Source organism: Oreochromis aureus, linkage group 10, assembly GCF_013358895.1.
Source record: "Oreochromis aureus strain Israel breed Guangdong linkage group 10, ZZ_aureus, whole genome shotgun sequence".
Classification (NCBI taxonomy): Eukaryota; Metazoa; Chordata; class Actinopteri; order Cichliformes; family Cichlidae; genus Oreochromis; species Oreochromis aureus.
The window spans coordinates 35336848-35352421 of NC_052951.1; the positions used below are offsets into that span (position 1 = coordinate 35336848).

The 15574-nt window shown below is 42.6% G+C and overlaps 2 protein-coding genes across 4 annotated transcripts; one reads left to right on the forward strand and one right to left on the reverse strand.

Moving 5' to 3' along the window:
* Positions 1-8556: 8556 nt before the first annotated feature.
* Positions 8557-11055, reverse strand: LOC116321913 (GTPase IMAP family member 4-like). 2 transcript variants are annotated; one of them, XM_031741848.2, is made up of 2 exons: positions 11004-11055; positions 8557-10330 (listed from the first exon to the last, which is right to left on the reverse strand). In XM_031741848.2, the coding sequence occupies exons 1-2, from the start codon at positions 11020-11022 to the stop codon at positions 9504-9506; spliced, it is 846 nt and encodes a 281-aa protein (XP_031597708.2). In that variant the 5' UTR covers positions 11023-11055; the 3' UTR covers positions 8557-9503. The 2 variants fall into 2 exon arrangements, with proteins under 2 accessions (XP_031597708.2, XP_039474619.1); XM_039618685.1 differs by having other exon boundaries at positions 8557-10333; positions 11004-11047.
* Positions 11056-11674: 619 nt separating this feature from the next.
* On the forward strand, positions 11675-15238 carry LOC116321940 (GTPase IMAP family member 7-like). Of its 2 annotated transcripts, none has more exons than XM_031741886.2 (3): positions 11675-11781; positions 13962-14042; positions 14141-15238. In XM_031741886.2, exons 1-3 carry the CDS (start codon positions 11763-11765, stop codon positions 14980-14982), a joined length of 942 nt encoding a protein of 313 aa, XP_031597746.2. In that variant the 5' UTR covers positions 11675-11762; the 3' UTR covers positions 14983-15238. The 2 variants fall into 2 exon arrangements, with proteins under 2 accessions (XP_031597746.2, XP_039474557.1); XM_039618623.1 differs by having other exon boundaries at positions 14144-15238.
* The last annotated feature ends 336 nt before the right edge of the window (positions 15239-15574 follow it).

The following is a 15574-nucleotide window of genomic DNA, read 5'->3' on the forward strand; positions in this document are numbered from 1 at the left end:
CGTCACTGTGCCACCCTTTAGTCTACTAATCAGAAGCAGCAGCTGATCACAGAATAGCTGGACATGAGCTTGTAGTGTAAAATCCTCCTTTTGGACAAACACACGAATATGAAACATGCAAATGGTGAAGGTGGTGCTGATTATCACTCATAATGAGACGCAGCACATTTATATCAGTTACTTGCTGAAGTTATTGTGTTATAGGCTCTCTTTACTGTTGTCACACTGACAGTTTTCATAGAGACAAAGTTGTTAACGAACAAAAACAATGAAATAAAAGATTTTGCTGTGAACAGACATCATGCTGTCAAAAGAGCTCTCCATGCAGGTGAAATAAGCCATCCTTAATCTGCCAAAACAGAAAAAAAAAAAAAAAATTTGAGAAACTCCTACAATACTAGGAGTGGCAAAATCTACAGTTGTGAGGTGTGGTGTGACAACAACGATGAGGGCACCGTCTTTTCTGCAAGACACTGCCGCTATGACCGTTGCTGCTGGGAATACCAGGAAGCGAGGCATTCCGAATGAATGGCCAAACTCTCTTTGACCGACAGTTCAAACTTTGGACTCGCTCGCAGGTCAGGTATGATTTGAGCCAGTTGTTTGATGTCTGGGAAACTCAGGGGAAAAGCAGTGGATAACAGGAAGTTGTCACAAAACACTGTCTGTATTTCAATTCAATTCAATTTTATTTATTCAGCGCCAAATCACCACAACAGTCGCCTCAAGGCACTTTATATTGTACAGTAGACCCTACAATAATAGATAGAGAGAAAACCCAACAATCAAATGACCCCCTATGAGCAAGCACTTTGGCGACAGTGGGAAGGGAAAACTCCCTTTTAACAGGAAGAAACCTCCAGCAGAACCAGGCTCAGGGAGGGGCGGGGCCATCTGCTGCGACCGGTTGGGGTGAGAGAAGGAAGACAGGATAAAGACATGCTGTGGAAGAGAGACAGAGATTAATAACAGATATGATTCAGCAGAGAGGTCTATTAACACATTAGCTGTGTCCCAAAACGTCGGCTGCATCCTCCGGAGGCCGCATTTGAAGGCCGATTACGTCACAGCCAGGCGACGAAGGCTGTCCCAATTCGTCGACTCCTTCAAATGCAGCCGACAAATGCGTCCTTCATTTCCCCGAATTTGAAGGATGGGTCGGGTGTGTCCTTCGTGGCCCACCATATCCCAGAATTCATAGCGCGGCCCAGCCAAATTTCAGCTGCCAACAATGGCGGCCGCTACTCAGTTTTAAAATTAGTCTTATTAATCTTTCTGGGTCACAAAATAAACTTTTAACATATTTTCAGGCGAGAAAGTAGCTGTGTAAATTACAAATATCTGCTTGGTTTATCAAGACATCGCATATTTGCAAAAGTGTGCCGACGTTTTCGGAGACGTCTGTTACCCACCCGCTCGATAGCAAGCCGGGGGGTTCAATGGTCACTCGAGCCGGCGAGCAGCAGACTCCGGCTTCATCGCGTTTTCAGACCCCGCTCTTTCGCTACTCAGGTTAAACACGATATATAAGTCACTTGGATAACTTAAAAATGTAATTGTTTGCCTTTTTTCGGTGTTTTATTTATTCGTGAGTAAATCGGTTTGGCTGAGATCAAAGTTATTAGATTATTAGATTAAATAAAACTTTATTAATCCATCAGGTGGGTTCCTCCGGGATTTTCACACAGCTGAATAAACGTTAAACAGAAAAATGATTAAACAGAAGTGTGAGACGGTCGAGAATTTACGCCAGTGTCCTGTTATATTTTAGATAGCAAGGAGCAGACGGCCGAGTTTATTCAACTCCACAGACACAGCGGTGACGCAGATCTGAAGGCTGGACCGTCCAATTTCACAGCCTCGCACTTCCGGCCTTCTCGGTCTTCGAAGGACCCGGCCCACGTAGACCGCGAAGGCCGGGTCCTCCGAAGGATGCAGTCGACGTTTTGGGACACAGCTATAGGGAGTGAAGAAGAAACACCCAGTGCATCATGGGAATCCCCGGCAGCCTACGTCTATTGCAGCATAACTAAGGGAGGATTCAGGGTCACCTGGTCCAGCCCTAACTATATGCTTTAGCAAAAAGGAAAGTTTGAAGCCTAATCTTGAAAGTAGAGATAGTGTCTGTCTCCTGAATCCAAACTGGAAGCTGGTTCCACAGAAGAGGGGCCTGAAAACTGAAGGCTCTGCCTCCCATTCTACTTTTAAATACTCTAGGAACAACAAGTAGGCCTGCAGTGTGAGAGCGAAGTGCTCTAATAGGGTGATATGGTACTACAAGGTCATTAAGATAAGATGGGGCCTGATTATTTAAGACCTTGTATGTGAGGAGCAGGATTTTGAATTCTGGATTTAACAGGAAGCCAATGAAGGGAAGCCAAAACAGGAGAAATCTGCTCTCTCTTTCTAGTCCCTGTCAGGACTCTTGCTGCAGCATTTTGGATTAACTGAAGGCTTTTCAGGGAGAGCTATATGTGTCTCTTATGTTGATCCGTGGCATGGTTTACACTCCAGCAGTAATCCCACAGCTGCAAGAGCAACTCCTTCTCCGAGGCAAAACCTAAGTCTGCTGGGTCCATGCTGATGGGGTCGTTCTGTCACTGTTTGGCACAAGCAGGAGCCAAATGCAGGACTTTCTGAATGAAGACAGTGAATTTATTTACAGCAAAAATCACAACAAAAGTGCCATCAATCCACAGTGTGCGTGTTCTCAGTGTGTCCATTCCCAATCCCTGTGCAGTGATTCTCATGTTAATAGACCTCTCTGCATCGAATCATATCTGTTATTAATCTCTGTCTCTCTTCCACAGCATGTCTTTCATCCTGTTTTCCTTCTTTCACCCCAACCGGTCGCAGCAGATGGCCCCGCCCCTCCCTGAGCCTGGTTCTGCTGGAGGTTTCTTCCTGTTAAAGGGAGTTTTCCTTCCCACTGTCGCCAAAGTGCTTGCTCATAGGGGGTCATATGATTGTTGGGTTTTTCTCTGTATTTATTATTGTGCTATCTACTGTACAATATAAAGCGCCTTGAGGCGACTTTTGTTGTGATTTGGCGCTATATAAATAAAATTGAATTGAAAATTTTCCTCTATGGTCCATGGTGATGTTTTGCCCTCCTCGGTGTCTATGTACATTAGTGTTCAGCTCCCTCCACACATTTCTGCAGTCCTCCTGGAAACAAGAGACGCTACAGTACGTATTCACACAGTGTGAATTCACGAATTCACATGACAAGGTGGGGCCAGGTTTCACAATGAGCTCACCCGAAACCCTGGCTGATTAGGTCCCACACCCGCTTTCACACCTTGGCTCATGTGATTAGAGGATCACCAGGGGGTCCTTTGTCCCTCCTTGGGGGGGAAACTCCCACTGGGTTTAAATCTGGGACTCTCGGCCATTTGACCTTAGAACTGAAGAAGCTTCTCGGATGAGAGGTGAAACGTCTTCAAGCAACTCAAAGAAGTCCAGACGCTTTTCTTTGCAAACTCCTTTGACTACGATGACCTGGATGACTGAGAACCTTCACAGACATGCCACAGTACGTACATTCCCAAACAAACAGCTGACAGAAGCACTTTCACCTTACGAGCAGGAGAACTAATTGTGTTCACCGTACAGCAAGCTCCAAACAATTCAAAAATTCTCACAAGCAGGTGAGGTATATTTTGTCATTTATTTTGTCTCAGGAGAAGAATGCAAAATGCAAAGGATATAAAAGGAAACTGAGAAACTCACACAAAAGTGGAAGTGGTGAATAGCACTAGGAACTACACGAAACAGGAAGACAAAAGCTAGCAGACATGTGGGAAAGATGACTGACATTCCAACAAAGGACAAAAGGAGAGTGAGACAGGACGGTGATAATGGGAAAGAGTGGAGACAGCTGGGGAGACAGCATTCCGAGGGAGACTGGGGACATTGAGTCCGAATGGACCATGTTCAGCACCTCCATTGTCAAAGCTGCTTTCGCATCCTGGAGATCCTCGCCCAAGCCTGTAAAGCCAGTGTGACAAGTGAGCTCTCCAACTCTCCACATATTTCTTACCGGTTGTTTGGTATCTTCCCTAAAGTTTCGTTTTCCTTTTTTCCATAGATCCACCCTGTGTGCGCGGATTCCCCCTTTCCCTCCAAGTGTGTGTCAGCCCCCTTCCCTGGTTTCCCTCCATTTATTTATCAGTGTACATAATCTCCCATCCTGTGTAAATAATTCTGACACTGTAAATAAAGAGCACTTCCTGCATTCCCTGCGCTTCTGTGTGTTCTTCCATAGAGTCCGTTCACTCTGCATAACAGGCTGGGGAGAGGGAGGTCTGGGCTTCTCTGCTTAGGCTGCTGCCCCCGCGACCCGGCCCCGGATAAACCGGAAGAAGATGGATGGATGGATGGAAACAGAAATGCAGATTTGACACTAAGACAAGAGTAAACAAACAACAGAGACAGAAAGGGAAACAAACATGGATACAAGACTGACTAAATACAGAGGATGCTAGGGAGGACCCATCAAGCTTAGACTAAGACATGAAGGAGAACTAACCAAGGAACTAAGAACTAGAAGCATGAATAACTGAACTCGGATGCAGTGGGAAATAATACTAGACACCAAGGATTAAATTATGTAGAACTAAAAAGAAATCCAAAAATAAACTGAGAAATAAATCATGAACCCACAAGAACTCAAAACAGTGGGAAACACTCAGGAGCCCTGACACTTCAGCCTTCTTGAAGCTATTCTTTGTTCTGTTTTATGCCAAGATGATCTGACACCGCTTCATAAAGTCTGAGCTCTTGGAATGAAAAGTCTGTTTTTGTCTTATAGACTCTAGTTCCATTCATGTTAGTGATGGTAAATTTGATTCTTTTTACTGAATCGAGTTTTAATGAGTCACTCACCAAAGTGAATCGGGTTTTTTGAGTCATTTGAGTCACTGAGTCAGTTGACCAAAGAGTGCAAAAAATGTACATTTTCACTCAAACTTAATTTGTTTCTCTTTTCATATAAATCCTACTGCTAAGATGAGTGATTGTAAAAGAAAACAACTATTTTATAGAGCAAAAAAGAGCAAAAAAATTTCTAAAGGGAACATTTATTTTGTTTATTTTTATTTTATTAGTATTTTTCTTAAATGTGTCAAATATATATTTTCTCATCTAAATGTCCACTGAGCTGTGAGCCAGGGGGCGGTAGTGCGCCTTAACATTGGTTGCCAACCAAGAAGAAGAAGAAGCTGTGAGCCAGGAGGGAGGGGGTGAGTGAGTCCTGAGTGATTCGTTCGCACTATGATTCAGCACAGGGGGGAGGGGGGTGAGTAGCTCAGATGTGCTGTTAGCATGTTAGCAGAGCGATGCTACTGTGAACTGAGGAGCTGTTGTCTTGATGTGAGCTTCTACTCAGGGTTTTTTCTTCCAGTTCAGAGCAGAAATGTTTTTGTTAAGATACTGGATGTTGTGTTTTTCTCCACAATTTTAATTATAAGCTAGATATATTGCTGCTAACAGCAACAGGGATGAGTCAGTGAGTCAGTTGGGCTTGTGAATCATGATTCATGAGTCAGTCAAGTGAGTCTCGAGTATTGAACAATTCGTTCATGATTTGCGCATCACTAATTCATGTGTGTGCGTTTCAATAAATCACTGCACCAGGGGAAACAGGTGAAGGGGTGGCTCAAGTCTTTTGCACAGTACAGATTCTGAAAGCATATGGGAGAATTTTATAGTGCATTATAATTTTGACTCTGACCGCTGGATGGTACTACCAGCAATAATATGTCCTCGTCATGCTGACATTTTAAAAGTGGAACCATGTTTCCAGTGTAAAGCAATAGAAATACATTTTGAAGATATATTCATGTTTGTACATTTGAACCAAATGTAAGAACACTTCCAAAATATAGTCAAGAGTTACAGCAGTTTTAATGGATATGACCACACTCTTCAAGATAAGTCAATTGGTGATTCTAAACTAGCCCTAAATGTGATGCCACCCTATGGCAGCTGTGATTGGTTCCAGACCAACTGACCCTGGTATAAGAGGAAGAAAATGGATGGATGGATCACTTTCCTTTGCAACACCTGGAGAATCTATTGAGGTTACTCTGGCACTCCAGTTTCAGGTTGAAGTGGTGTGATAACTCACATGACAACTGGGTGAGATTCATCTTACAGAAGACGAAGGAGATCCATCCAACTCTTCTTGTTAGAAAGCCCACAGTTTACACATTGTTTGCTTGGTTTAAGTGTTGTGGTTTGTTTATTGATAGTGTTTTCGCTGTGGAAATTGATATGTCCTACGTCATTGAACTCACCTTATCTATGCTAACGCTCCTTGAATGCACCACTCTGTGCCATGTGCTGCTAATTGACTATGTGCACGAGAAAATGCTAACTTCCTGGTTTGAGGCCGGATGTGGGGTTGCACATTTCCGGTAGCTTTACTTTGCGGTAAATCGCTACTGCGAAGATATACTCCAAAATCATGTCCAAAACTTGAAAACGGAAAGATTGCGTTAAGTTCCAAAGAGCAGAAGGTGGGAACACTCACCACTGTTGTGTCACAAAAAAAATCTAATGATAGATTTTGACGTTTAACCACTTAAGCCCCACGTCTCCTACCGGGGGCAAAAAGGAGGAGATCACGTTTAATCGGTTATAACGCGGGTTGAGAAATATAAGTCCAGACATGTGTGGTATCCACAGAAACCTCATAATCTCAGCTAAAATGTCATATAAACCATTTCTACAACCACCAAACACACCGAAAATAAGCCGCGATTAAACAAGCAGTTACGTAAATGCGCAGAAGTCCGCTAAACAAACAAAACCGAACCAGAAATTCTTCAGACTTCATGTAAGTAACCGGTTAAAGATAGGCTGGTTAGCTCCCAGAGCTATCACTGACTCCACACACAAAGTTTCACCACGATCAGACCAAAATTCACTGAATTAGCCGCAAAAGAAGACCACAAAAACACACAGCGGCGCAAATGCGCTAAGACAGAAATTGGCTTACTGTCCCGATTATTTTCGCCGGTAGCCGGTAACCACGTGATTGACATTTAAAAAGTTTAGATCGATCGGTTGTTTGCATCACTCAACACAAGCAGAACTGCATCACTGCAGCATAAGACACATCGTCCACATTCAGAAGCACATCTCTGTATAGTGACTGGTCTTATTCTTTAAACAGGCAAATGTTCAGCATTCAAACTACAGGTGAACAACAGTCACAGATGAACAACAGTCACAGATGTTTCCCGTTATGTCGATATCAGCGAGTCAAGTACACACCTACACAGCATGTTAACAAACCGTGAAAAAAGCCACACAAAAATGAACGATTGCTGGTGAGGGTTTCTATACATTTGTATGTATGAAGGGTATGTTGTGACTTACCTTCTAAATTAAAAAGTGCAGTACTGGATGTCCACGATGTCCACGCATCAAAAAAATAAAATTGGCTACTTGATTTCACCCATCGCTGGTTATTTTTAGAACATAACACCACAATAAACGAGGGACAGCTGAGAAATATAACATTTGAATCCCTTTTCTCTTTTGCTCTGAGGCGCGGGGGAAAAATATCGACAAGTCCATGAACATCATTTACAGTTATATTGGGTAAATGACCAAGACATCTATAGAAATGTAAATCGACGCTTAATTCATTCATTTGGTTAACTTCTTTTGGACATTAAACAGGGCGCGAATAGGACACCGGAAACAAAGCTCCACACAGGATTTTCCGCACCGGAACTAGCATATGCTAACGTGCGCATAGTCAATAGCCATCATTCTTTCCTTGTGTCCTCTCACTAGCAAGTTGGGTTTTTTGGTTTATTGCTGTGTGTGAATGCCAGAAGGTGGGTTCTGTTTACATGATGTTGTGTATGTCAAATGCTATTGTGTGTATTTGTTCCCTCGGGACTATGCTAATGTTATCTTATGCTAATACACTATGTGGAATTGTAAAGCGCTTTGGGTGCCTAGAAAAGCGCTATATAAATGCAATCCATTATTATGTAAGCTACTAAGTTACTTAATGCTAGTTATAAACCTTGTGTAATTGTTGAAGTTGTTATACAAGTGAGTGTTGAATACAGTTTCCTTGTCCAATCTCTGTGCTAGAATTATGTGTGGGCATGTCGAATGTTTGATGCGTGCTGTACTGATAGTTGCTTTGTGTATCGTTACTACAGACCACAGCTGAATAAATCTGCTAACCTTGGAAGCTGCCTCCATGTTCTTTAACCAGAACACACCCACCATACCTTGCCACTCTACATCAACTCCTGGAGAGAACACTCAACATTTTACTTCTTGTCCTGCCAGCCTTTGAGCCCCCCCGACAGCCGGGACCAAATGACTCACTCAGTGAAGCACTTTGGTTGACACCAGCTCCCTTCTTGTAAAAGTTCTTAACTGCTGTATTCACTTGAAGGTCTAAGTACATTTCTACTCCAAAGGAATATCACAGTCTGGGTTTTGGCTAAGGGACAAATTCATTATGCAATCTGCACTCATCATCACTGAGGAGGTGCTACTAGCATTTAAAGAAACCTTTGATTTGAATACACATATGCTTTATTTATTGCTTTTACAAGCTGACAGCAGCGATCAGTGGAGATTCAACCCAGGACTATGTTGTGATTCTAGGGCTCAGTGAAGAATCAGATTTTTAAAAAGTTGTCATTGTTTTTTCAGGAGTGTTGTAAATGGAAGAAGAATCATTAGCTGTTGTCCATCTCAGAAGGACGTAGAGGTCTTCTAACAGTCCACATCTTCCAGCCACAGACTCAGACTGAGGCTTGTTACTTGTTTAGACACTTTAACCAGAAAATACAGTAAACATATGATGAATGTACTCCTCACCTCTCAAAAGTCAAAATTTATGCTCTTTATCAGTTTTCCACATTAGCACATGCTTTAATTATCAGCAAGGATGATGTACCAGTCAGTTGTGCTGAAGATTGGTGTACCTTCGGTCCTACGCTCACCTGTGGTCACGAGCTCTGACATCACAGATACAAGCAGCAGAAATGAGCTTCAGGAGGAGCTCAGAGTACAGCTGCTGCTCCTCCACATCAAAAGGAGCCAGCTGAGGTGGTTCGACTGGCTTGAGAATGCTTCAGTTTCCCCCTCCAGACTACCTGGAGGAGGTAGCTGGGAGAAGAAGTGTGGGAGTCTCTGCATAGTCTACCACCCCAGAGACATGGCCCAGGATAATTTCCATGTCTCTGCAGTGCAGTTTGAAGAAGTGTTTGATGTGTGAGATCAGAGACAGGTGTTTATTACCCAGGAACACACCTGATAGTCAGCAGATCAGTGTGGACACAGAGTCATCTAAAACTTTTATATACAATAGACGTACTGATTGTTGTGGACTAAACTATTCTTGTATCCCATTAATCATCAATAACTGCAAATCATTAGTGAGCTGACGAAGCTGATCACTGGATGGACAGCATGATATAGTCAGAGCAGGTAGTTGGACGTTGTGAATGGGATCAAATTCACTGAGTAACACAGTCTTTCTCTTTCACGGCTACAGCTGTAGCTCCCACTGCTGCTCCCACAGCTGCTCCCAGTGGACCAAGCAAACTTCCCACTCCCGCCCCGATCCCCACCCCCTTCAGGAACTTGTTCTTTTTCTCTGCACGCCTTCTTGCTTCCTGCTCTTCCATCGCTATATTTTCTCTCAGAAGTCGCTCCTGCTCTTCTCTGACGGCTCTCTCAGCCTCCTGCAGCATCTCATTGGTGTAACATTTTCCTCCATTTCTCTGAACAATTGTCTTGATCTTCTCCAGCAGCTCTCTGACCTGAGAGGGATCTTTGATTTTGTTGTTAAAAACATGATATCTTCCTCCACACTGTTGGATGAAGCCACTCAGAGACGGACTTCTATTTATCAATTTGTCTATGTTAGCTTCATTGTCCACATCATCTCCATGTGTGAACAGCACCATAGTATAATCTGCTGCTTCTTCTCCAAAGATCTTCTGCAGGATTTTCACTGTTTGTTGTTCTTCTTTGGTGAATCTGCCGATCTGGACGACGATCAGGAACACGTGAGGACCAGGAGCAGCAAAGGAGATGCATCTGGCAACCTCTTTCTTCACCTCCTCTTCAGGTATATCAGTGTCAAACAGTCCTGGAGTATCAACAACATCCAGGATCTGACAGTCTACCTGATCTGTTATTTTCTGACACCCTACTGTCACTGAAGAAAAAGCAGCTATAGATTCAAAAGCTTTTCTTCCTAAGATGGTGTTTCCTGATGCACTCTTCCCAACTCCTGTTCTCCCAACAAGCACAATCCTCAGGTGTGGAACATCTTCAACTGCTGAAGAAGATAAACAGATTACTGCAGCTCGTCACACTAGGACAGTTACATATACAGAATCAGGGATAGGTGACACTGGTGAAGAAGTACCAGGAAAACCCAGGAATGGGGGAAGTAAAAAAAAAAAAAAAAAAAAAACTTACAGTATTACATAAGGACTGATTACTGAAATAAAACAGGAAATGACTCATGACTAAACATCTGAACAATCCAAAACAATCACACATCAATCAAAACAAAGACGAGAATGCTAACCACAATTTCCCTCAAGCTTACGAGAACCAACAACCAACCTGGCAGAACAGGATTACTCTGCACATCGAAATCAGTTTTACTGATAAAGTCAGGGCTGCAGACACCACTATCTATCTATCTATATATATAGAGATATATATATGACATTCAAAGTGAAGACTGGGTGGATTGGCAGCCTCTGGGTAGTGTGGCTGTTGGCTGTTACCACTGCATGAACCACATGTTTCAGGATTTGGTGTTTCAAACAAATAAACGTAAATAAACAATAAAAGTAACAGATAAATAAGATATAGACACAGGGCACAGTAATAAAGACTCACAGTTCAGGTAAACAGGCAGCTCTGGAGTTTCTGACTTTTATTATAAAACATTTGTCTGAACAGTAAATCAGAATAAAACTTGTAGATGTACTTACGAGCTTTTGAGCCGGCCATGCTGGTGCTGCTCAGGATTGTGCTGTCACAGCTACTGTATTAACATCAGCTCTGTGCCTTCATGAAGATTGCCCCTCCCTTTAATGCCACCGTATCACATACAGGAGCAACACTCCAGCTGTCACATCAACACTTAATGACATGGTTGGAACCTGGCTCACAAATGTTTCCTTTTAGGGGAAATTTTAGCTGAACTGCCATAAACCAAAAAAGTCTTTTTATCAATCAGCTGGATCATTCAGTCAGTACCATTCGACCCCTCAGTTTTTGTACTATGTTAACTTTAGTATATAGAGGCAACATTTTAACCTCAAAATACACTGTTGGCAAAAGTACTGACTCATCTGTCTTACATATATATATATTTTTACATATATTTATTCTTATAATTCTCATATTCCTATTCTTATATTTTTCTTTGTTTCTTATGTTTCTTATATTTTGCACCTCTGTTGTTTGTGAAGCTTCCACACAAGAATTTCCACCCACATGTGCTGTACCAGTGTCCCAGCACTGTACTCCCACTGGGATGTACTTGCCCGGATGACACTGACACTGATGGCTGTGTTTCCCTGTGTTTGGTGCGACAGCCCGAGTGTTGTTCCTGTGTGTAGGACAGGTCTGGCACGGTGCATTTAAAAGGGAGGGACAATCGTCATGGTGCAACAACCAGCTCATGCAAAACATTTCAGCAGCAGGCATGTGACTGTGACACAGCTTTAACCCTGAGCAGCACCAACATGGCCGGCTCACTACCTCGTAAGTACATCTACAAGTTTTATTCTGATTTACTGTTCGGACAAACTTTCTATAATAAATGTCAGAAACTGCAGAGCTGCCTGTTTACCTGAGCTGTGATGACTTATTCCTGTCACCTGAGTCTCTCTTTAATCTCTGTTGCTTTTTAATGTTTTATTTGTTTGAAACACCAACAGCTGAGTTCTTTGTGATTCACGCAGTGGTGAGAACAGGTCTGTGTTACACAGGGTTGCAGGCACACCAACCACAGCCTGTCATTTGTCTTCTTAATAAACCCTGAGAGACTAAAGAGACAAACAATAACTCAAGCTTCATCTCTGAGTGTATAGGCTAGATCGACAGACGGAGCTTCCACAGACGGTGACTGTGACTGTGAACTGTGTCCACAAAGTGGAGTGAAAGCTCAGAGGTGTCTGCAGCACCGACTCTACAACAGAAACGGACTTTAAATGATTTCCTGTAGCTGATCAGAGTAATGCTGTTCTGCCAGTTTGACTGTAACTTCTCAAAAGTGTCGAGCTAATTGTGGTTAGTTTTTTTTATGACAGTGATAGTTTGGATTGTTGTGATGTTTCAGTTCAGGTGATTTCCAGTTTGATTTCAGTCATCCTGAAGTTTTCTCTGCCCTCAGTAATGTTACCTGTGCTTTCTTCCACACCTGCTGCACTCATCTCAGTATATATACACCCTCGTTAACTTCTATGGGTTTATATATAACCACAGAATAATGTTTGCAGGTTTAGGTGAAATTATATAAATACGTCCTCAGCTTAACGATGACGGTGGAAATCTGGTCTTGTTAGGAGAGACGGCATCCATCCCTCTTTGGATGGAGCAGCTCTCATTTCTAGAAATATGGACAAATGTATTAAACCCCCCAAAAACCCATCTCTGTAGAGACTGTGTCAGCTCCCAAACAGACAAAAAACAAACTAAAAACCAGCAAAAAAACAACTTAAACATAAAAAAATCACAAAGAATATATTATATGTAATGTCTCCCCTTATTTTATTTAATTTATTTTTTTTGCAGAAGTCAAGGAGCGTGTCAGGTTACATTTCACTGTGTGTTATACCTGTATAACTATGCATGTGACGAATAAAGAACCTTGAACCTTGAAAAAGTAACAATACAGTATCCACATCTGAACCAAAGAGTAAAACAGTGAAATGTCGATTATTAAACATTAGGTCTCACTCCTCCAAGTACATGACTTAATAATTGATCAATTTCAAAATCAAGATATGGTACCTTGTAGTACCATATCACCCTATTAGAGCACTTCGCTCTCACACTGCAGGCCTACTTGTTGTTCCTAGAGTATTTAAAAGTAGAATGGGAGGCAGAGCCTTCAGTTTTCAGGCCCCTCTTCTGTGGAACCAGCTTCCAGTTTGGATTCAGGAGACAGACACTATCTCTACTTTCAAGATTAGGCTTCAAACTTTCCTTTTTGCTAAAGCATATAGTTAGGGCTGGACCAGGTGACCCTGAATCCTCCCTTAGTTATGCTGCAATAGACGTAGGCTGCCGGGGATTCCCATGATGCACTGGGTGTTTCTTCTTCACTCACTATGTGTCTAAACACCTTTATTGCTTTACAGTATAAAGCAACTGTTTTGGATGTTTACCCCAACATTTAGCCCTCAGTCAGACATGGCTCAGAGACACCATTGTGTAGGAAAGAAACACAACAGTTCCACACTCAAACTGTACATTTAACCTCAGTTCATGTCACCAAAGTTCATGACAAGAACAATTAGAAAAGACCGGCTCGGAGGCTGGCGAGGAGGAGGACCTGACCCGCTGGGCGTGAGGGGACTGAAACATGGGTGGAGGCTTGACTGGTTCTGTTTGTTTACTTTATGACATGAGTAAGGAGAAGGAGACGGGGACTATCCCTCTGCACACATGGTTTAAAAGAGTGAAAGGGCCAGGGGTAAGATAAGGTGAGTGGCAGGCCAACAAACAGTCTCTGGGTTTGTAGACTAGCATGAACTCCTGCATCTATAGATATGTGTGGGTGACCTTCTTGCAGCTTCTTCATGTTGGCCTGTGGATGCTCAGGTATCTCTTATTCTACGGTCTGACTCCACGCCTCAGTCCGTATCACCGCCCCTCTCTTTGGGAACACTCAGACACACTTATCCACTCTGAATGACATGCTGATGTCCTCGCTGTAGATCCTGCTGACCAACACGTTGATGCCTCGCTCACTCCTGACACACAGCGTGATGTCATCCATGTACAGGAGGAAGCAGAAGGTCAGATCATTCTCTGTGTTTATATTTTACTGTTCCACATGAAGGACTCACTGACGGACTCCCACTAATAATGACAGCCATCTGTTTATCTTCCACAGCAGATGCAGACGACCTCCACCTCAGGATGGTGCTTGTTGGGAGAACAGGAGTTGGGAAGAGTGCATCAGGAAACACCATCTTGGGAAGAAAAGCCTTTAAATCTGCATCCTCTTTTGCTTCAGTGACGTCAGAGTGTCAGAAGGAAACAGGAGAGGTGGATGGACAAACACTGGCTGTCGTCGATACTCCAGGACTGTTTGACATCACCGTGTCTGAAGAGGAGGTGAAGGAACAGTTTGTTAGATGCATCTCCTTTGCTGCTCCTGGTCCTCACGTGTTCCTGATCGTTGTCCAGATCGGCAGATTCACCAAAGAAGAACAAGAAACAGTGAAAATCCTTCAGGAGATCTTTGGAAAAGAAGCAGCAGATTATACTATGGTGCTGTTCACACATGGAGATGATGTGGACAATGAAGCTAACATAGACAAATTAATAAATGGAAATCAGCGTCTGCATGGCTTCATCAGTCAGTGTGGTGGAGGATATCATGTTTTTAAGAACAGAAGTGAGGATGTCTCTCAGGTCAGGGAACTGCTGGAGAAGATCAACACCATGGTTCAGAGCAACGGGGGAAAATGTTACACCAATGAGATGCTGCAGGAGGCTGAGAGAGCCGTCAGAGAAGAGACTGAACGAATTCAGAGAGAAGATACAGAGATGGTGGAAGAAAAAGAAGCAGCAGGTGCAGGAGGACAGGAAGAGAAAAAGAAGAAGTTCCTGAAGAGCGTGGGGATCGGAGCGGGTGCTGGAAGTGTGCTGGGTCCAGTGGGAGCAGCACTGGGAGCCGCAGTGGGAGCTGCTGTTGCAGCAGCAAAAGAGAAAAAATGTGTCATACTGTGATATGAAAAGCAATTTTAATGTTATCATCATCATTAGTTACTGATCATCTGACCTGTAAGAAATTATTTTCATTCACAACCATCAGTAGGTCATATTATGGATTAAAATGATATTATGGATAATTTGACAGCTGACAAACTGCACCTGACTTCCTGAATATCAGTATCCAACACATTTTTGTTCCTGTGTAATAAAAATAAAATGTTTCTTTGTAAATAAAAAGCTCAGTGAATCCCAGAGTGGATCTGTGGCAGGATGTCAGCTGTGCAACAAGTCTAGTCATGAAATTTCACGACTGTTGGTCTCTTAATAACTGGATCAAATTATTTGCTCTTGCTAGCTTGACAAAAACGTTCTCCCAGAAGCATCATCAGTCCTCTAAGTCCATATTCTAATTTTTTAAACCTTCTTGGGTCATCATTGGTGATGTTCGGTATTCAGATTGTTACACAAAGAAAAGTAAAGTAATATGCATTAGCTGCTACTTTTTTAAAAAATACTGCAGTATCTTACTTGACTCTTTTCTGGAGAAAGTAGCTATTTAGTTGCACTACTTATGACATTATTTTTTCTTTATTCAGTAAAATAACCT

Excerpts from the sequence above, each read along its gene's own strand:
- LOC116321940 (XM_031741886.2), top strand. Across the intron at positions 14,043-14,140 it reads TGTACAGGAGGAAGCAGAAG|CAGATGCAGACGACCTCCAC; the intron begins GTCAGATCATTC and ends TATCTTCCACAG.